Consider the following 22313-nt stretch of genomic DNA (forward strand, 5'->3'; position numbering starts at 1 on the left):
AAACTGCAGATACATATACATTAGATTTCATAAAGTATATTTTGTATTGGTTCATGTGATTTTTGTTTTATATGTACTGTATATGGAGGGATAACCATGACATTTTCTTGTTTTGTTTTTAGAATGAATGCTCTGTCACAATCAAGAGAGAACAATAACAAGACTGCAGCTGTGCTGAACATTGTCGTCCTAGCTTCAATTTAAGTGCATTCTTTTATTGTATTTATACTGTTGTCTATGCATATACCGTATTCATTTGAATTTAAGACGCACTTTTTAAACCAATTTTTCTACTCAAAAATGGCCTGCGTCTTAAATTCGAGTACATTATAGTGAAGCGTGTACTAAAAGCCAAAATCACCAACAATAGGTTCCATAGTAGTTATCCTGTGGAGTAGACACTCTCCTCCTCAATGTAAACAAAGCAAACTTTCACTCAGTGCCAGTCTGTGTAGCTATGCCCGTGGTGCAGTAGCCTTGAACTGGCACTACTGTGTTCTTAAAAAGGCGTTGTCTCCCAGGGCATGCCCCCCAGCCAATCAGGACCTCCCGATCAGCTCATCTCCTGGCAAGCCTTCCTGTTTACCACAGCAGCAGCGCAGCTGAACCAGCGACAGGGTCCTCCCTGTCACAAAGTGTCATTAGCTTCCAGAGGAATTCAAAGAGAAGATTTTACAATTTCAGCGATTCTTTATTAGCCTCAGTTCTAAGACCCCCGTATTTTTGTACTTGCCAAGCAATACCACAGTTCACAAAAAGAGAGAAAAACTTGTGTGAGTAATTACAACTGGAAATGAGAAGCAGTGCATAACTGTAATGCTCTGTGTGACAGCAGACAGCTGCAAACTGCCTCCATATGTTGTTTTCCTATATGAGTAAATGCATCTTTATTTGATTTTTTTCCCCTGAAGTTGAGGGTGGGAAATTTGGGCTGTGTCATAAATTCAAAGAAATATGTTATGTATCATTGTACATTTTTCTATCAGTACAGTTGAGGCATACGTTGGAATTGAGGTTGCACCACCATAATATAATCACCAGGATTGATGTATTTAAAAAATAAGGGATCCAAGCAGTTAAAAATAACACCCCCTTGGGAAAATGTGAATTTATCTATTTGTCAAAATGACAAGTAAGTTATAGTTAAATCCAATCTTCATAAGAATTAAAAATGGTACCTAAACTAATCCTTTCAGAAAACTATTTTCTCAAGAACTACCTCTCAATAATTAAACATATTCCATACAATGACACCATTTATGTATACTTATTTCATATTTTATTTTACACAACATAACAACACAGCAGTTGTTGTTTCTTTTTTCTGTACAGGGTTTTTCCTCTTTTTTTGCCTGAAAATAATGGCAATATCAATGTCACTTGACTTTTTCTTTAAAAAATACCAATTTAATAAGACATCCCGTAACAAGTCTCTTTTTTACTATAATATCCAGGAAATTTCATTTCCTTTGTAAAAAGGCCTTTTGTGAAATCTTTCCACCCCCTCTCCCCCCCCCCCCCCCCCCCCCGGACACCTAGACCCCCATAGCACACACCTATTTGCATTTTGTTCCTCCTGCTGCTGAATCGGGAAGCCAATCTTTATGCAAGGGAAGGCACTGGTGCTTTTCTCTTGCGGTATTTCTGTTTTTTTTCCATTATTATTGATTTCATTGTTATTAGGAATGCTGCTGTCTGCTTGCTGTCACAATGCCACATGGGCACAATGATGTTTATTGACAACCCTGCTGGAAGTAGCATTTATAAGCTGAGACAAGTATGGAATTCCAAATTCCTGCAAGGCAAACATCCCTTCACTGTTAGCTTTAAAAAAAAAAAAACTAAACTAAATAAATAAAAAGATGCAAAAAAATAATAAGTCACACAGTGCTTTCCAGTATCCACTCCGAACTTGAGAACGTAGCTTTCCCACTATCTTTATCGGAGCCTTCCAACTGCAACAACATGCCATTCATTGATAGGCTCCGTTTAGAACACAAGCTTCCCAGATTTTGGGAATTGATATAGTAGTTGTACTTAGAAAAGTCTTCATTTAGAGAATACCTGCGTTTTGCTCTCAAGTTCTCTGTTGGTAGGGTAAGGTATTTATTGGGCCTGGATTGTGCTCTTTTAAAAGATGGGTTCTGCTTAGGCTGGATCAGAGGGGAACGGCTGGGCTGCTGCTGCAACGCTGTGGAGTTATTACGGTTTGTGTTTTGAGTCTCGGCGTTGGGCAGAATATCAATCTTGGGCTCAGCAGATGACTTTGGCCCAGGCTTATGTTTTGGCTTTGGAGAGCCAGACGTGCTGGAGGTCCAGTCCTGGGCCACCAAAGAGGTAGTGGTGGAGCAATCGGGGATGGAGCAGGTTTCTGATGACTGTGTCACAGTGTCTCTGTAGAGAGCCTTGTGACACTGGGCACTTTCCTCCGGCCCCAAGGCCAGCTTTGAGTTTGAGGGGGGTAGTGATCCCCCACAGCCCTGGCCTTGGGACCCATTGGTTTGGGAGTGCATGTTGCTGACCTTTGTGGCCTTGTTTGGATCCCCACTGTTGCACACTTTATACCGGATCATCAGGATGATGATGAAGACAAGTACAGATGCCACAATGATCCCACCAATAATAATAATCATTGTACCACCAAGAAACTGAGATTGCATAAAGTGACAGCGGACATAATCCTGCTCCGTTGTGAATTGGATGCAACCCACAACCCTGGTTGCAGTGAGAGAGGTGATGCCATCATCATAGATAGCCAGGACACACAGGTCATAGATAGTTCCCGCAGCCAAGTTATTAATAAGGAAGTTTTTGCTTGTGGGAGGGATCATTCTGGAAAACAAAGAAGACCTACTATTAGAATATTAAGTAATATGATTAATAAAACTAAGCATGTATTTGGAAGTAATCAATATAAACATAGAAAAAGACCTTAAACGGTTACAAAAACAACTTAATAATTCTCCATTAGAACTAGTTCTGTTTCACTGTCATTTCAACATCACAAGACTTTGTGCTGCTATTTTTACCAGTGAGTTCAATGGCAATTGAATCCAATTTACACTTATGATAAGGTACCAGAGAACTACAGAATCAGTGTGTCACAAGAATTTTGAAAATGAGAAAAATATGCTGCATTTAAAAGATCTTGAGCCAACAAATAATGGCCACAAAAACAAGATAGAGTCCATGAGTTATTTAAAGAATGTTTTAAAGTCAGTTTGTAAAAGAAAGTGATATTCATTTAATTCTTTAACAAAAAAATCCCATGATTAACTAAATTAATTTGAGTCTGCTATTCATTAAACATCATGTATACCTATTGAACACTCCATAGTGCTAAATTAAAAAAAAAAATTAAAAATCAATAACAAACATGTTGACTAGATGTCTTTTTCAATGTTTTTGTTGGATAAGAATGCCCAGTTTTTCCAGTAGCTGTACATGAAACCTCCAAATACATCTGGCAACTTCACACGGTATGCCCTGTGAGCTTCTAGATGTCATTGACAGGACTGTTAATTACTTTGTTCAGCAGTCCAAAACATCCAAGATGTCAGTCTTTTCACAATAATGAAAATGACAAATTACCTTTGAAAAGTGTGGCCATTACATTAGCAGTCTTCTAAGTGTAAGCAGTTAGCATACTTTGATCTACATCACCTCTGCAAATACCAGACAGATGGACTGCAAATGGTGATTGATTTTTCTACACCCTACACCAAATTTGATAACCTCTGATTTTTTTTAAAAAATGGAATAAGCTCTGAGATCAGTTTCATGAAACTTGTACACAGTACCCTATTCCACACAGCAAGCTATTTAATAAAATGACATAATATGATTAAAGATCATCTTAAACCCTGCAACAGAATAGCAGTGGGATAAGTAATACCCACTTTTTATTTGTTACCATTAACACAGAAAAGTGCATTACACAACGACAAACTCTGCAGTATATGTCTCTGATATATTGCAATAGGGCCAGAATAAGTGTTAGCACCCTTAATAATGGCCCTGAAGGCAGTGGATTAATACATCAATGAAAGATGATTTCATCCTGGAAAGTACACAAGATACACTCCAATAAAAGTCCTACCTGTAAACAAGGGAGTCATCATAGGTGCCATTGTATTGGATTTGGAACATGCGGATACCTGGGATGTTCCTCTGAAAATTAAATTTAATAAGGGCCGTTGATGAGGTTGCCTCTGCAGTCACCACCCTTTTGTCCTGGTTTATCTTTGTGTCCCCTGTGTTGTTGCTTGTGTTGGAACCAGATTTAGTGGAAGTGGATATATCTGAGGAACCAGGGTCAGGCTCCTGAATGTTATTTGTGCTGTTAATCAAGTGGGGGAGCTTGATTATGTTCAGGTCCACTATTTGAGTGGCTTCCCCAGCTGGATTGGAAGAGATGCACGTGAAAGAGCCTGTGTCCTTCACAGTGGTGATAAGGATGTCAAGCGTCCCATTATCGTAAACAAGTGCCCTGGAAGAGTTGGAGATGAGCTTGCCGTCAGGTGAAATCCAGTGTATAGCTGGTTCTGGGTCCCCTCTGGCTTTGCATCTCAATGTAGCCCGTTGGCCTTCCAAAACCCTCATCTCATGTGTATGGCGGGTGATGAGTGGAGGCTCGCACAAGAACTCCTCTTCTGGGATAGACCAAAAGTAGCGTCCTGTTAAATGGTACGGTGTGGCACAGGTCTCTAAATCATCTTCCCGCGTGAGCCGCCTCAGCCAAAGGAGTTCGCAATTGCAGTGCAATGGGTTCCCCCCAAAGCTTAGCGCAAAAGATGAAGAACTCATGATATCTGATGTAGCCAGAGCCTGAGCACGCTGGAAGAGTGGATCTGGTGGGAGTTTCTGGAGTTTGTTGGAGGTAACATCTAAGCGTGTTAGCTTGTGGAGATTGGAGAAAGTTCCCTCAGGGATGTAGTCAATCATGTTGTGATCCAGGCTGAGTGTGTGCAAGCTAACCATCCTCTCAATGGCTTCCCATGGGATGGTTTCCAGGTTGTTATAGGATATATCCAGCTCTTCCAATGCCAAAACATCATTAAAAGCCTCTGAGAAGATGTGGGTGAGCTGGTTGTTGTTTACAATTAAGTGATGGAGGTTGGAGAGACCGCTAAACATATCATTGGAAATCTTAGTTAATCGATTGCTGTTTAGATGTAAGGCCCGCAAGTTGCGGAGGTCAGCAAAAGCATGAGGAGTGATGAAGCTAATTGTATTCCTAGACAGGGTAAGGTCCACCAGGCCGGTCATGTTGGCAAAGTCTTTCCGTTTGATGCTTGAAACAAAGTTATCGGCCAGACGCAACTCCACGGTACGCCGGTCGATGTTCGGCGGGACAAATAGAAGCCCTTTTTTGGCACAGAGTGTTGCAAGGTTGGGAGACAAATTTTGACAGACACAGCGCTTTGGACAGATCTGGGCCTTAACTGCCATGCCAATGACCAGCAGATAGAAAAGCAGTTTTTCCATTGTAAGTCAGGTTCAAACACCTGCAAAAAAGGGAAAGAATGTAGAGAATTAATAATCCTGGTCATAGAAAATAAGCAATACATTATGTTTCAAATGCTTTCTACTTTTGTTTTTCATATTAGAATCTCTAATATGTAACCTGCTGCTTTCAATAGCTGACAGAAAGGAGTTCCCAAAATAGGACGCAATGAGATTTCAAGTAATTTCAAATGACATAATAAGGAAAGTATATAAAGCAGTAAGAATGGCCTAAAATAATAATTAAGTAGTGGAAGAAAAATATTTCGACATATGCACAAAGTGAATCAAATGAAGCTTAAGGTTTAAACAAGATATTCGTTATTTATAAAGTTTCCTTGATGGCTAACTAAAAGGTTGGAAGGCAGTCAGACATTAGTCAGCCTAAGTTCCTATTTAATGCCCTGTGTCTGGCAGGTAAAATAAACATTTCCTCAGCACAAGCTAGTTGCTATTTATCATCCCCTGCCCTTCATCGTTTCACTTTACTGAACTCTCAGGCAGGCACAATTTAATTTTACTGTTTAAACTTAAAGGCATCACAAAACAATTCTAAAATGGAAGATACTGCTGGGTTTTATTATTCATTCAGAACGTTCACGGTCGGCTGGCTGGCTGAAGTGCACTCGCTGTGCTGGGGGAAAAGACCCTGAATTCAGTATATGGCTTCATTCTTCTTTTTAAAAATGATTTGAACTTAAATGCAGATGGAATTTTAACTTTGCACACAATTCCATCCAATTGTCCCTCACTGTAAATCCTGTTTTCTTGAATGCTATTTTTGAATGTGTCTGTGTATGTGTAAGAAATGCAGTTCTTCATGTAAGCAGGTATTACTGATTACTACGGTCTTTTAATCTGGATGGAACTTACTATTTCAATGTTATCTCTACCTTAATAAATTAAGTAATTTGAACTGACATGCCAATCATAACTTGAATTGGTATTCTGAACAGTTCCTGTGGCTTCCATGCTACATTTTCCATCATAGTATTTTTATTGCTAGCTATCAAAAAAAAGAGTTCCTTTCCTTTCTTACTAAATGTATTTCGCAACATGGATGTGTTTACACTCGTAACTAGAAATGAACAAAAACATGGCATCTAAAGGATATGTCATATCAGATCGAATGGTTTATAAACATGAAGTATGGAAATGTGAACAATATTGTATCACTGATATATCCAGAAGTTTTTAAACAGTGTGTCAGTGAAAAGGTAGATATCTTCTCGACACCACCTGTAATGGTTTCTGTGATACATTGCTTTGAAACTGTGGCATTGGCAGCTTTGCAAAAGAATGCCAGGAAAGGGTAAATGTTTCTTGTTCAACACCTGGATGGGAATGAATATAACTTTAGTGTTATACATGTAACACTTTCAACTTTCAACACTTTCATTGTTAAATATACTACTTATATGTATATAATACAAACTGTGGCTGTTCCTAAATGACACAATTGGTGCTAATTGGGAACAGCCACAGAATATAAAAAGAGAGTTTGAAGCTCCATTAGGGTGATGAATGCCAGGGAGCCGGTAACAGGAGAAACATTGTGTATACAGCCAAGGAGTGTCTAGCAGATAAGGTATTGTGTGTTTATACCTGAAGTACATGTGTGTGACCGGTAAACAGCTTAGCTGTCTGGTGTAAGTAAAAGTTAAGAGTGGTTTTGTTGGGAAAACGGCTGAGCCGTCCCAACCCTTCAGTTAAGGAAAGCTGTGTTTAGTCTAGGTCTCCATGGAGACAGGCTTTTGTTTTGTTTTTGTTTTGTTTTTTGGTTTATTAAAAGTGCACGAAAAGTACCATTCTGTGTTTAGGTCTGCTATTTTAAAGGGCCCAAATAAGCCTTGGCCAAAGGCTTTGTTACAAAACACACAGAAAGATCAAGCGGAATATATAATATAAACTGTGACCTTCACAGAACATTTGCGGATGATTCATTGATTTACATCGGTAGGCCTCAAGATGTTTGAAGTAAATTTGAAAAGGTACCTTAGCTAGAGGTATTGATAATAAATTGCTATTAACTGATTTTTTTTAGTTATTCACAAAGGTGGTCAAGAGTGTTATCCGAAATGTTGACTGAAAATATTTTTCCTGCATGTAAGCCAATATCTCAATTTATAAACAAACATGTTGGGTCAAACTTATCTGCTTAAATTTCATGCATGTACTGTAGGCTGCAGAAAAAGTAAATGTGCTGACAAAAGAGAGTAAATATACAACGTTAAGACCAAGAACAGAAGAATTTAAGAAAACATCAAAGGCAAGAAAATTAAATACAAGGGGGAAAAACACTTGCATAAATCTCATACATTTGTTCAGTGGGAGAAACAAGAGAACCCCTCCAGCTACATTTTTTTTCATATATATGTATTGTTTTCTTCACTGAAATGTCTCTTGTATGTTGTAATCATTTTTGATTTGGTTTCTCCATGCAATGATATGAATATTATCATCCACTACTCAATCTATAAATAAATAAAGAAAAAAAGAAACATGTAATATATTGTATAGAAAATCCTATTAGTCAGAATATATTATCACACGTTAATATCGTGAATACATATATAATATATGCTGTGTCTCAATGCTGCCCCAAATGCTAAAGTAAGGATTTAAAAATCAGTAGTTAGAATTAGCAACCACCTATAACCCTCCTATGCAAGCTCTGCTTAAAATGTAAGATAAGTTCTGTATACTCAGATGGAGGCTTTGCAAAATACTTTCTTATGAGGAAGTATTTATATAGGACTAGGAATAGTCAGTTATGAATTGCTGATTTTCATAAGCTCTCCTGTAATCGAGTCCTTACTGCAAGTGGTGCTGGGTATCTAAGTGGTAAGCTTTTTACCTTCAGACTTCAAGAGATCAAAAGCCTGCTTGATAAGCAGTCTAGTTTTTAAAGGAAATTCTTATCGGATGTCTCTTAATAACAAATCGAGGTCATATGAAAAGATAATGAACCCGAAATTGCATGCTGGAATTAATCCAGAGCAGGGAATGAAAGCTCATGTGCATTACCTGGCAATAATGGCTCAGATTGATTTTTTTTTTCCCCTCCTGCTTATAAGAAGGTTGTATGTGGTGGTTCAACAAACTGTACTTGATTGTGTCAACCCAAAATGGCACCCAATCAGTAGCTTAGCTGATATCTTAAAAATGTATCAGTCATGAAAATGCGTGTTTCCAATTTCAATTTGCTGTTTTGAGTGACAACTGTCCGAGACACCTTCTACATAATATTTTAATCTAAACAGTTAATGTTTCGGCAGAAAATTGTTTATTATTATTTTTATTTTTTTTGCAGAACTCATTCCACTCTGTTTGCAAGCATTTCCATTAGTGATGCTAATAAGGGTTCAATGAAGCAGCACTGGGGGAAACACAGGCAGGGTTAGTACAGTTTTTAAAGGGTGCTGGTGTTTAGATTCACCAATTTTAGATCATTGAAATACTGTAGATCCCCATATAATTCCATTCTTTATCCCCACAACCCCACCCACGCAAGAGACCACACTGTGAGAAGATTTTGACTACAACGTAACACTGATAAAAACAAGGTTTTGTGCGATTCCCTTGTTTGTTAGCGGACTTAATAAAGTGCTCAGGCATCTAAACCAGATCTAACACCTCCTAGTATGCCATTGCACACCCAACTCCAATACTTACAATCTCCACTAATGAAGCACACATTAAAACCTATTTCTCCACCCCAAGATGCTGTTAGGATTTAATCTGAAGTCACAGTGGTGCTGTGATCTCTGAACTTGTTCTACAACTGTAACGAGAACAGTATAAAAACTGATTTTGAATATTAATGTTTCCTAACCACGCATCAGAAATCCCTGCATCTTCAGATTTGTTATGCAGCACCATCTCATTATTCATCACAGCAGTTCTCCATGTAATATTATTCATTGATACTACCCAATTCTAAATAAATAACCAATCAGAATTGGTTCACTCATTTATTTGTGAGAATAAATATACATTCAAACCACATGGCTTGCAACAAACACGTCGAGAAATAAAAGCAAAAAAAAAAACTGAAAAACAATTAATTGTCTTGTTCAACGTTCCCTCCATGTGTTGTACTATTAGGGTTATTTATGCATACTACTTTACCATATTGTAAGGCACATTCATCTACTGAAGAACTCCACCTAGATTAAAATAAGGTCCACAGTAATGTCTGGAAACACTATTCAAGTAAGACATCATTCTATTACTCTGTAATTTATTTGGGTGGCAATAAGAAAGGTATCAATATTAATGTAATTAACAATTGAGTTGATTTTTATGTTTGAGCGAGATAATGCTTTCCAATGTACACAATAGGAAGATAGTTTAATTCTCCATGTTGTTCTACCATCAGGGGCAAGAGTTCGATGTGGGGCAGATGTAGTCACCATCAATCACATACCCTACTTGAAAATCAGTGTCTCATAGTCTAATTCACTAGCAATTACAAGCATGTGCCACATTGCAGTGACAATACATCACCGTGAAGCCTTGTGTTTATTAAATAAGCTGAGAATGGTGTACTGTGTATACACAGTTGTCAGCAAAAGTAGTCAGTAGTATGAGTTTACTGGTTTAAGCCTAAAATGGCTGGTCATCTGGCTGTCTGAAGTGTGGGTAAATCATTCTAGCATAGAGTTAGCTGCTCCTGCTGTAGATTATACGAGAGCCAGCAGCAGTGGTACAAGTCCATAGAGACTCAGCACGCTGAATCCTGCTAAACCCATATGCTGCTGAGCAGTATGGGAATAAAAAAAAATCTGGTGGTTTTTGAGAATATTATAAAATACAGAGCAGAAAAAATAACAAAAATAGTGGAAAAAAACAACAAAAGTGTACTGGTATGTATTTTCTTAAAATGTTCAACTGTGCCAAAGAAGAAAGGAGAGTTGGACTCCTAACATCACAAATTGAAATGTTGTTTTATTACTGATGTTACTATATTTTACAGAAAACTGGTATTTTGTAGAGCAAGATAATTCTAGTTTAAATGTGAATAAGGAACTGGGAGCATAAACATTTACTTACTTTACCTTTATCCTGATTTTTATTTGGGGGCTTTTCCCATGACTATTATAAAAAAAATGCTGTTGTCATCCATTTTACTTAATTCAGCAACTTGCTCTCCATAATTTCTCAATAATTAAAACCAAAGCACATCAGGCAAGGACATTAGTAAATATCAATTTGGGTCTTTCAACAGGAAAACTGTTATGGATACACTATCTAAACTACAGGTTACAGACTTTCTGCAGACAGGAATAGTATTCCGGTGCATTGTTCAGAACAGGTGTGTCTTGTCAAGTATTAAAGGTTTCTGTGATTTGTTCCACTGTAGCACATCTGTTGCTTGTCACAATGGGCTAGATCGACCAGAGTTGGGCTTTACAGGAACACCCAGGAGACCGACACATTGGTGAATACAGCCACACAGCTTATTTTGTAGGGCTAGTGGATCACGTCACGTGACAACAGGGATTGGCATACATTGTTGACTTGGGGAATTCTCACTTACATTCTCTAATTTGTTGGCCAGTCATTGTACAATGTGAGAGGGTTGTATACAGGATTCTAGTGCATAAATGTACTGCAGTAAATTAGGGGAATAGCTTATACACATGGCTAAAGGCCACTGCACATCAAACCCATTCTGTCATTCACCATACATCTGTAAATGTTGTGCACAAGTTGATTGCATTGCAAATGCATTTGCTTACTTGTATGTTCAGCACAAAGATTACTACCTTAACCAAGCTACTATTGCATGAAGGTCAAGTGTCTGCTGTAATATCAACAGAGGTAAATCCAAATTGATTCAATTCCACAATCAATGCATCACTCTTGTATGACAATTACTGACATAGTATGCAATGTATAAAAACACAAAATCTATATATGTGTTAAATGTGTACAATAATCAAATCTGTTTAATAAAGAAAAATATCCCCATTATCACCCTATTAGATGTAGACCCCTTTCTAAGAGTCACTTATATTAAAGGGGTTTTACATTAATGATACTGAGAGCCAAGTTTTCAAACTTTTTTATTTCATTAAGAAACTGCAAACTTGGAGCTTTGTAAATCTGTATCCATGTAATACAAAAACAGGATTACGCATGAATGCACATAATCAGAAATAAGTCAAAACTGCTGTATTCCTTTATATCAAAATGAACCATTAAAGGATATTGTAATTGATTTTTTTATGAGCAGAGAATGGCAAGTAAATCACCATCCTGTGTCATGTATGAAGGATACAAGAAACTGCTGCCCTTATAGTGTATACTGTATTACTATGCTTAACAAGAATAAAAGTGCTGAAACTCCATAGAACTCCAAATAAATTATCTTGTGTCATAACAATGTTCAGATGTTGAGATCCTGAGATCATTTATCTTGTGATCTTCACAAAGTAGGTTAAGTACATTATTTCTTTAATTCTGAAGCCACAGCCTCCTTAAGAAAATAGGGACCTTCCTTCCCAATATCCATTTCATGTATTTTGCTATCCTCAAAATGTAACTCTGTTAGGTAACTGCCCATTTGCTTAAGAAATCTATTATGAATACCGCCCAAGTTTAAAAAAAATTTAGTCATGCAGGTTTGCTTAATTTTCTTGAAGCGCAATTTAAGTGTAGAGAATATAAATGTACATTCAAACAAAATGAGTGCTCGCCTTCCTTTCAATTTGAATCACCCATGTGTAAGAATAAGATGGTATGCCATACAATCACTCTAACCCCAGAACTAAAAGTGTCAGATATCAATGCCTCCTGACAACCTATTTCTCCACCCCAAGCTGCTGTCAGGATTTAATCTGAGGTCACAGTGGAGCTGTCATCTCCGAACTTGTTCAACTGTAACGAGAATGGTATGAAAACTGAATTTGAATATTAATGTTTCCTAACCACTGAACATCAAAAATACCTGCATCTTCAGATTTGTTATGTAGTGCATCATCTCATTATTCTTCACAGCAGTTCTCCATGCAATATTATTCATCGGCACTACCCAGTTCTTAAATAAATAACCAAACATTGGAATTGGTTCACCCATTTATTTGTGAGAATAAATATACATTCAAACCACATTCCCATGGCTTGCAACATATTCGTTGAGAAATAAAAGCAAAAAAAAAAACTGAAAAACAATTAATTGTCAGTACATAGCATAGCTACAAAGAACGTGTTAATTTTTCAGCTTTCACTTCACTGACAGTTTCTTTTAAATAAAAGACAAATGTAGAAACTTGTGATTGGATTTTGCATGAAGCTTTAAGCATGAAACTGTCCTGCCCTCTTCAAACTACCGGTAGTTAAATTACCAATTTGTCTGAAGGAACTTTCCATACAGAATGCCAGAATTAACATGATCTTTTTTAGCATGATATTCTGAATGCTGGGTCAGCGCACTAAACCATGAAGCTGAACCTGATGATGTTTGTACTGTATGAAACACATCCTGCTTATGATATTAAATTTCAAGTTTTGAATGAAGAATATTTTAAAAGGCTAATAGAGGTTTCTTAGGTTTATTTCCAAATGCATGTCTAACTTTGCCAATTGCAACCACCTTGTGGAGTCGATGCCATGTCATGTCAAGACTGTGATCAGGCCCAACACGAGATTAGTTACAGGTTCTAATAATGTGGCCAGGCAGTGTACATTCCCTGTCATGGCTGTCAATGTTAAATTCATTAAAACAGAGTAAAAGTAACTCATGAGTAAAAGCTTTGTGAATTGAACCCATTGGTTCAGTTGCTTTTTTTAAAGGTAACTGTATTTGAGGTATCTTCAAAAGATAAATTTGCTGGCTGTGCAGATATGCCCTTTTCCTGTATGATCCTGTTTGATCATCTGGCTTCCCCACTTGAATTTTAAGGACACTGCCGGGGGCTGAAACTGACATCTTTACCTCAAATCTGCAGCTTTCCTTAACATGTAACCACAGAACATAGCATGTAGTCTACTGAAAGGCATGGGTCAGATTCACCCAAGGGGGATAGTAAAGGGAGATAAAACACATGGGCTTAAGAAAGCACCAAACTCTTTGATTGTCTCTTTTATTTGTTGTGCATTGTCTCCTGCATTCTCAGCCTGACTCCTGATGTTATTAAGTATATTTACAGATTTCTATTTTCCCCTTATGTACTTTGCATTTGACATTCACATGTAATGTAACATCTTCCATCTGTGAGAGTTGGATTTGGAAATCCTAACTGTGCCTCACAATTCCAATTACAACAAGTATATTCTCAGCTTCATCTGACTGTACCCTACAAACCGCTTGAATGATCTAATGATTTATAGATCAAAATATTATGGATAGATAAACCTCAAACATTTCAAAACACAAGCAAAGAAATATTCCAGACCAATTTCCCAACATTAAAGTTTGTACTCACCACCGTATTCATCACATCATTAATCTGGACATTTTAAATTTTAGTACAAAGGCTCTCCTGATGGATGATGCAGTAAAATCTGACAATCGGGCAGGTAGCTTCACAAGTCCCCTTTGCTTCTCTACCATTGGAGCAGCACCGTCAGTGGTTACACAAAAATATTTTTCATGTCAACTCCTTGTTCGTCGAAATACTTAACAAAATTTCCATGATATCTTCCCCCTTTGTAGTTAGATGCAGTGGCTTCAGACAACACCATTCCTCTCGCATTCCATCTGAGGTATAATATCATAGCAATAAGTGTATATCGGTGCTGCATTAGTTTCAGATCCTTTCTAATTTTGAGATCTTTTTTTAAATGCCATAAACATAACAAACAGAGGCACCACATAACCAAATCTGTTTAAATTACAAGCTGGATATCATACCATACTGTCATATTAATACCACATTTTAATCCTCCCTTACGGTTATATATTATTATTTCACAATGCAGAACGACTGGGTTGGACATTTGATTTAAATTTGACCTCATAAATGGTTACTGCATTTGTAACAGTCAAGAACGTCACACCTGAGTTGGGATGTGATGTCAAGGGGTTATAGTACAAAAGACTGATAGAGTAACTAATTGCCAGTGTAGCCAATAGCAAAAACTATGCTTGATCATGTACTGTATTGGCAAACAGGACTGTCTGTAGAGACAATCTAGGAGACAGAGACAGAGAGACAGGGACAGAATACACTGCACATATAGTGAGCTCCGGTTACTAAGGTTTCTATTATTTTTCATCATTTTGACAAGTGCATTTGGCTGCATCCTTCCAATTGCAGACCAAAATAAATGGTCTTGGTTCCTGCCTGGTGACATGTAAAATGCTATCACTGCCACTTATGTAAATGACCATCGTTACTGTAGAAAATATTTTTAAAAAGCTTTCATGTCAGTAAGGATTTCATACTGGACATGCTCAATGAAATTTGTCATTAAGATGAGTATCCCTATTCATCAAAAGAAAGGCATGTGTTGCATTGTTTTATCGTCTGCCACAGCTGGTCAGAAATTCGAAACAAAATGTGTGATTGAAAAGTCTTATCAGGATCCACATCCTAACACATTGTGGCAGTGCTTTCTGTCTTCTTTTTGATTATATTGTCCTTTGAATACGAAGCATCATTGTCATTTATTCATTAAGCTTTTTTCAACAGCCATGGTCACGTAGTACATTGCACATGTCTGTATATTAGATGGACTGAGCACTAAAGTCAATAGAAGTGTAGAAAGTTGACAAAATTAAATAAAAAGCAAATTCTATTACATATTTATGTCTGGTAAGATGAAAAAAATATCTGATGTAAGTTTGAACATTGGGCAGTTTATTGAAGGAGGTGTTCTTTGCTCTGTGGTTGGATAGAAATCATGTAATATTGTAAATGTTATGAAATAACTGACACTCACTGATAAAATGTTAAACCTCTGTTTTTACGTCTCCCAAATTCATTTTGAAAATGGCCTTAAGGACTTTTGGAAAGGTGATAGACAGCATTTGAGACGGGTTCCTGCAGTGAAGCTCCCGATCCTTACAGCACAAGGAATAGCACTGCAGGGCTACTGCACTGGATTGCAATCGACCCTGTTCTTAATAGGTACTCAACAATCCTACTGTGGATTAAGGATAAGGCAGTCTCCATACATTTAGCTACTCAGAGCTACGTTCAGCTAAGTGTTTTTGTGAAGCTTACCCATGCTCATAAGTTACTGAAGCAAAAATATATCAGACTTGTTCTGCTGCCAATTTAGTGAGACCCATAGCCCTAGAAGTTAGGTTCAGTGATCTTTGCTGCTCATTCATGATCTCATTATGGTTTCTTTATATGAATCTAATTTGATTGAACTACTTTAATTTTACTTGACTGTTATTATCTAAACAATCAAAACAGTGTTTTAATATGAGACTTAGCCCAGTGGAGCTCTCAATATGGTTTCTTTTGAAAATGTTGTCGTCCTCTCAAACAAAAACCTTTCAGAAGGGTTTCTTGCTGTCAAAATACAGTCTCCGGGATGGGGGAGACGAGACAGCTTGGAGCCAAGATGGCCGCTGTTTGCACTGCCACATGTTAATTAAAAAAGTGTGAAATATGGGGGCTCCCGAGTGGCGCATCCAGTAAACGCGCTCCACGTGGAGTGCAGGATGCGCTCTTAGCCTGGACGTTGCCGGTTCGAGTCCAGGCTATTCCACAGCCAACCGTGGACTGGACCTTCCAGGGGGTGGCGCATAATTGCCGAGCGTTACCCGGGGGGGTGAGGGTTTAGGTCGGCCAGGGTGTCCTCGGCTCACCGCGCACCAGCGACCCCTGTAGTCTGACCAGGGCCTGCAGGTAAGCTGCCCGAGAGCTGCGTTGTCCTCCAATGCTGTAGCTCTTGGGTGGCTGCATGGTGAGTCCGCAGTGTGAAAAAAAGCGGTCGGCTAACGGTACACGCTTCGGAGGACAGCATGTTTTCGTCTTTGCCTTCCCGAGTCAGCGCAGGGGTGGTTGCGGTGAGCTGAGCCTAAAAATAATTGACCATTCCAAATTGGGAGAAAATAATAAAAATAATTGGCAACGACTAAATAAATAAGAAAAAAGTGTGAAATGTGGTCAGATGTAAATTGATTTATTAATTGTCAATTAACCCCTGGCCACATGCTTTAAAACAACAGCAGCAGATATGGAGAGATGGTTCAGCAAAGGGAGAAGAAAGAGGGGGGGGGCAAAGAGCAGCAGGTTGTGCTCTCTGTATTCTGAACTGAGATAGCTGTAGCTTGACTAAGCAATAAGTGGTCTTCATTTGTATCTCTGTTATAAGGTTTACTATCCTGATCATATTTTGTAGATCAAGACTCAACATTTTTTTTCCTTAAACTGAGGACATCCAATGACAAGGTAATAACTGTGTAACTACCAATGGTTTCTTGATCTTACATGGTGCATACCAGTGTACTAAGTGTATAAATACATGGAAATGGCCTGTACCATAGTTTACAAAGCAATTTCCATGTAATTGCATAGTAGTTACCACACAACAGCAGGAACCATTTGCATTTACCCAGTTTTTACAATAAAAAAAAAGAAATTCATGTTTAGGATTATTTAAAAACAAACAAAACTACAAATCCCACAGTTCTATTGGTAGAGTTTGTTTTTAAAAATAAAACTGAGGTTAGCATTTTTATTATCAAACATGGGTCTCCCACCATCACCTAATCTTATTATAGAGTACACGTGTCTTGCGCCACCACCGTGTATTGTTCACCATGTGCAATAATAATAATAATAATAATAATAATAATAACAAAAACAATTATACTGTAAATTACTAGATTTCACAAGATTATTTTGCATATGTTGCTGTTCTATAACGATTCATTGAACTGTGTGGATTGGTGGTGTAATTGTCAGTGTTTTATTATGACATATTATACTCCATGGAGTGTTAGTGATTTGTAACATCTTCTGTTTTATTATTATTATTATTTAATGTTATAGCATGTGCTTTATTTCTTTACTACTGCCACTCTTCAGTCAATTGTTTATTTATATTACTGGAAATTATTCTCTATTCAAAATAAAAATCTTGAGGGTTTGAAAAGCAGTTTGCCATTACCGCCCCCCCCCCCCCCCCCCCCCACACACACAAAAAAAATTAAGTTTAAAACAGTGGGGAAAAATAACAATAACAAAACTAAAATCACTGACTTAGTTGTAGATATGTAAATATGCACCAAATGTGCAAAATATCAATCAGCATTAGGACAACATATTAGTATTGTACTAATTAACTGTTATTTAGCTTCTTAACAAGCTTCTTTCAGTGGTGCACTGCTGCAGTGAAAATCAATTTGCTTTTAACACAGAAGACATTCCAGTGGGTTCCTTTGTGATCACTACTGCATTGGATATGCTAGATTACTTCTAGCCCTTTAAATGAACTGTTCCTCATTATACATTTAGCAATGCTGTTTATGAATGTATATTTATAGTTTGAGTGCCACCTATTGGTAGTGCAAATGCCCTGCATTTTAACCAAAAATACATAGAATACATAAGATCAATGCTATAATTTCTTAGCCTGCAGCATTGGAAATGAGAATATATATATTGCTATTTATGTGACAGGCATAACTTAACATCATCGCAGTTTGCATGCTTCAATTACACAAACTACACAATATGCTAATAATGCAATACACATTCACATTTAAATTAATTTTCAAATAAAATAACAGATTATGAAAAGTTGCATAATATCATATTATTTAAAAAAAAAAAACATACCCCTGCTACACCTTTATCACCATCGATAAGATTACAGCAATTTGCAAATGACTATATCTGTAATGATGTCATCACATTTGTCACATCTTTGGTATCATAGCAACTAAAAATGAGATTGCCTGAATGATCCGTTTTAGTGTAACAGTGTAGAATAATGTTGTGATGAATCTTCACGAATTCATGTTTCTTTTGAGATTAGTTTATTTCCTATACGATTATACAATACTAATAGTGAAGCAAAAGACACAAATGCCTGTTTACAAATCGACAGGATCTTAAGACACAGCACACCTGTAAGTCATATCATATTAGGCAATTTGAGTCCACTTACACCACACATATTTTGCCTTCTGCTATGGTTTCATAACCTTTGCAAAAAACTACCCAATAAAGAAAAATGAATAATCAAACTCAAAAACAAATGAATAACTTCCTGAATTCATTGTCATAATGCCAGCAAATGTATTATTAATGTAGCCCCCATTTTTTCTGTGTTTCAATCTGCAAAAGCCCTGGTGTTCTAAATACACATAGACAGCAGCCAATAAGAGCCTTACAACTGGTCTGCTCAGCTCACTTAGCGCTTAAGCAGGGAGTATGGTCATCTAGGGCATCCTGCTCAACAGTGTCTGGCTTTCATTAAACTGCACCAGCCATAGGAATCTCATAATGCTTTGTTTGATTTTTTTAGCTCCGACCAGCAGGCAACATGGATGAAAGCAAGCGTACTCCACAGTGAGACAATCTTGCTGAAGTCCTTCCAATTGGTGTGCTTTCATTACAGTACTGCTGTCTTTGTAATCTGATAAATGAGGTAGGCATCCAAACTTGTTTGGACTTTAAAACATCTTTGGCAGCCAAAGAGAATTACCTTTCTGCCATCGTTAGCCAGATTGAGCCACTCAAACACTTTAGACTGGGGACTACTGCCTTTCTGTGCAAGAGATAGAACTGTCACCTTTGAAGTTTATAATCCCAGATAGTGCTGACTCCCTTTGGCCTGTAGCTCAGGTTATTCAGCTGCAAAAGGTATCAAAGCCCTTTTCTGCCACTGAAGCTGCAGGATAGATCATAAATTGAATTATAGCACCACCAGCCAGCTAAAGTAGTGCTGCAGTTTAGGTGCTTGAAGGCTGATACTGCAGATCTGAGAGTCTGAAATGTTGTCATTAAGGATTTCTTAAATAATAATAATAATAATAATAATAATAATAATAATAATAATAATAATAATAATAATAATAATAATAAATACAGTATAAAATTCAGACTTTGTGGATTGACCTTAAAGTCAATTTAACCATTTAACTTGATTTGTTGGATTGTTGTTCTATTTTATATGTTTAGATACCATTTATCTCGTCTGCTCCTGCCTTAAACCTGCATTAGGGTATAAAGGATCGTTAAAGTCTTCACTGCTTTATTTCGTTTGTCCTAATAGAGAAAAAAACAAAGCATTAAGGTATTTAATAATTCATGGATTACACCACAGGAGAAACATGTATAAAGCTTGTCTGAAAGTACTTGATCTTGTTAATATTATGCTATTTCGCCAAACACGTTTGAACCCTTTTAAAAAAGGTACTGACGTTGATTATCACAGTTTTAACATGACTGAACGGCACATTTATCAATAATCTCATATATCTACTATGACTCACTGTCAATTGGGATTTCTTCTATCAATAATTTGTATAGCAACTATTAGAATTTCTAAATACCCCGTTAGTCTTTATGAAAGAAAATAAATAAATAAATAAATAAATAAATAAATAAATAAATAAATAGGGAGGAGGGTGTTTATTATGTCATATCAAATAATAAATTACATTTCAAAACAAACTAGTTACGAGTTAATTTACAACTGTGTTTTGCATTGGCTGAAACACAAAAACCACAGAATAATGAATATATATATATATATATATATATATATATATATATATATATATATATATATATATATATATATAGTATAAGCAATGTTGACATGTACAAATTTCTTTCTGAGATACTTTCTCTTTAACCAAAATCCACAAATCAGCAGCAGACCACAAAACATTTTTAGACTTTAAAATTGTCTTTTTTTCTTGTGTCTTTTCTGTACTGTGATCTGAACCAGTATCGACGATCAACAACGCACATTCCTAAAGCTTAGTATGGTTTTATGCACTTAGGCAGAAAATACCAGTGTAATTTGAGTCAGGTAGACTGTACTTGATTTCACCATGTTGTTGGGCTAAACACCCCATTTTTACAGACAACGCAGTTTTGGAATAGGCAGTGGTATACGCGTAAGCATAATCCCCAACGCAGCACAAAGCAAATGAAATATACGAGCTGTCGTTATATACAATTTACTATATCATTTCAAATCATATTTCACTTGCAGCAGCATGCTTCACGCATTTAAAGCTATTTTATTCAATGATCTTTAGATCTCTTTACAGTTTTAGAGAACTGTCGTGACAGTCGCACATACAGCCAAGTACAGTGAATGATGTTTTACAATAGCAGCCTACCTCTTAACATGCATGCCTTGAAAACGCTGTTTGACCTTGCAGTGTACCTGAATACCAGGATAAAACCCCGAAAAGCCTTTTGCGATCGTACAGATCCCCTGTAACAAAACGTGAACACCTTTGTCATCAAGACAGCCATTTGGTTGATAAAAATCAAACACGCAGTGCCCAGCAAATCATTCAGTATTGACTGACTATAACCTGACAGACACGTATACCTCCTAAAAAGGTAAAATCACGGCAAATGTTATAAAAAGGGAAAGTTTACCTTGCAGAAAGAACATCAGCCCTGCTCAGTTTACTGAGCGTCAGGGAAATATAGTCTTCTCACTCCTCATTTTTTCCCCATGCTTTGGTTTTGTTTTGTTCCATCAGATTTTCACGATATTCATTGTCAATACAAGGTGTGCTGGTTTTCTTGCCGCACAACTCCGCACAGCCCATTTCCCCCCCTGCGCTCAAAGAAAATACCATAGGTTTGTATACGAGTGCCTTTTGAATCCACAGACGCGCCTTGTAAAAAAAAAAAAAATCCAACACGAACGACGCAGAGACAGTCAGATTCCAAAGCAGGTCTCGAAAAGCCCTTCACAGGACGCAGTTGCTTGTTTTTCCCTTTCAGTCAGTGCAGATGGAGCCATCCTCCTTCGGCGAGCCTTAAAACTACGGGAGCTTTTCTCTGCATTAAGCCAGCTTGCTCTATTTAGCTGAGCAAACGTCTCTGCAGTGAGAGCGATCAAGTGGCTGAGATAGGGAACTCAGATCAAATCTCAGCAGACAGGTCTTTGCACCGCTGCACCTAGCACTTCCCCCAGTTCAGCCTCCACGCTGAGTTAATCCTCAGTGTGATTTAGAGCCACCTACGCCTGTTCTCCATCCAAGTCTCCAGAAAGGGACGGTCCTCCGCCCTGTGCAAGCTTCTTCCACCTCTTTAGCTCCGTAAGAGGATTATTGACCAATAATTACAGGGTATATCTTTGTCGCTCTTATTTGGGAATAAATGAAAAAATAAAAACCTTGGATAGAAATCTTAAAAACAACAATATAAACTATTTACAAGCTTCACTCTTGGCATTTATCCCCTGCATTCTTAGTGACCAGCCCTCGAACCCACCACCGAGGCGTTTAAACAGTGGAAGAGCAGGGATTTGTCATGGAGGCTAAAATTGTTTTTCTTCTTTCAAAAGAATGCAGAGGAAGTCATCATGGATTGGTTGAAGCTGACGCTCGATATCCTTGCTTCTGCGTCTGTCACTCTGCGGGACTCACTAAGGGGTGTTGTTAGCGTAGTTTTCACAGCAAACCTCAACAAATACAGAGCATTCAGTGGGGCTGCCCTGCTGTTAAAGGGTATATAGATAATTCCACACCGTCGTCAATGCTGAGAGTATCCAAGAAGATGGTTTTCTTTATCTGGAATCTTCTTTCAATATTTTTTTTTTCAAATAACCTGAGAGCCTGTCTGTGGTGTAAACAAGTTGTAAACTTCTTTGTGAAGCAAAGAAAATAGATCACACTTTTATCTTCCCTGGACTTG

General features: G+C 37.5%; 1 protein-coding gene across 1 annotated transcript; it reads right to left on the bottom strand.

The window, feature by feature from the left end:
- Positions 1-670: 670 nt before the first annotated feature.
- LOC117412752 (leucine-rich repeat and fibronectin type-III domain-containing protein 5-like) lies at positions 671-22264 on the bottom strand. The gene is made up of 3 exons (XM_058991679.1): positions 21045-22264; positions 4100-5507; positions 671-2832 (listed from the first exon to the last, which is right to left on the bottom strand). Exons 2-3 carry the CDS (start codon positions 5485-5487, stop codon positions 1881-1883), a joined length of 2340 nt encoding a protein of 779 aa, XP_058847662.1. The 5' UTR covers positions 5488-5507; positions 21045-22264; the 3' UTR covers positions 671-1880.
- Between the last annotated feature and the right edge of the window lie 49 nt (positions 22265-22313).

Source organism: Acipenser ruthenus, chromosome 18, assembly GCF_902713425.1.
Source record: "Acipenser ruthenus chromosome 18, fAciRut3.2 maternal haplotype, whole genome shotgun sequence".
NCBI classification, from domain to species: domain Eukaryota; kingdom Metazoa; phylum Chordata; class Actinopteri; order Acipenseriformes; family Acipenseridae; genus Acipenser; species Acipenser ruthenus.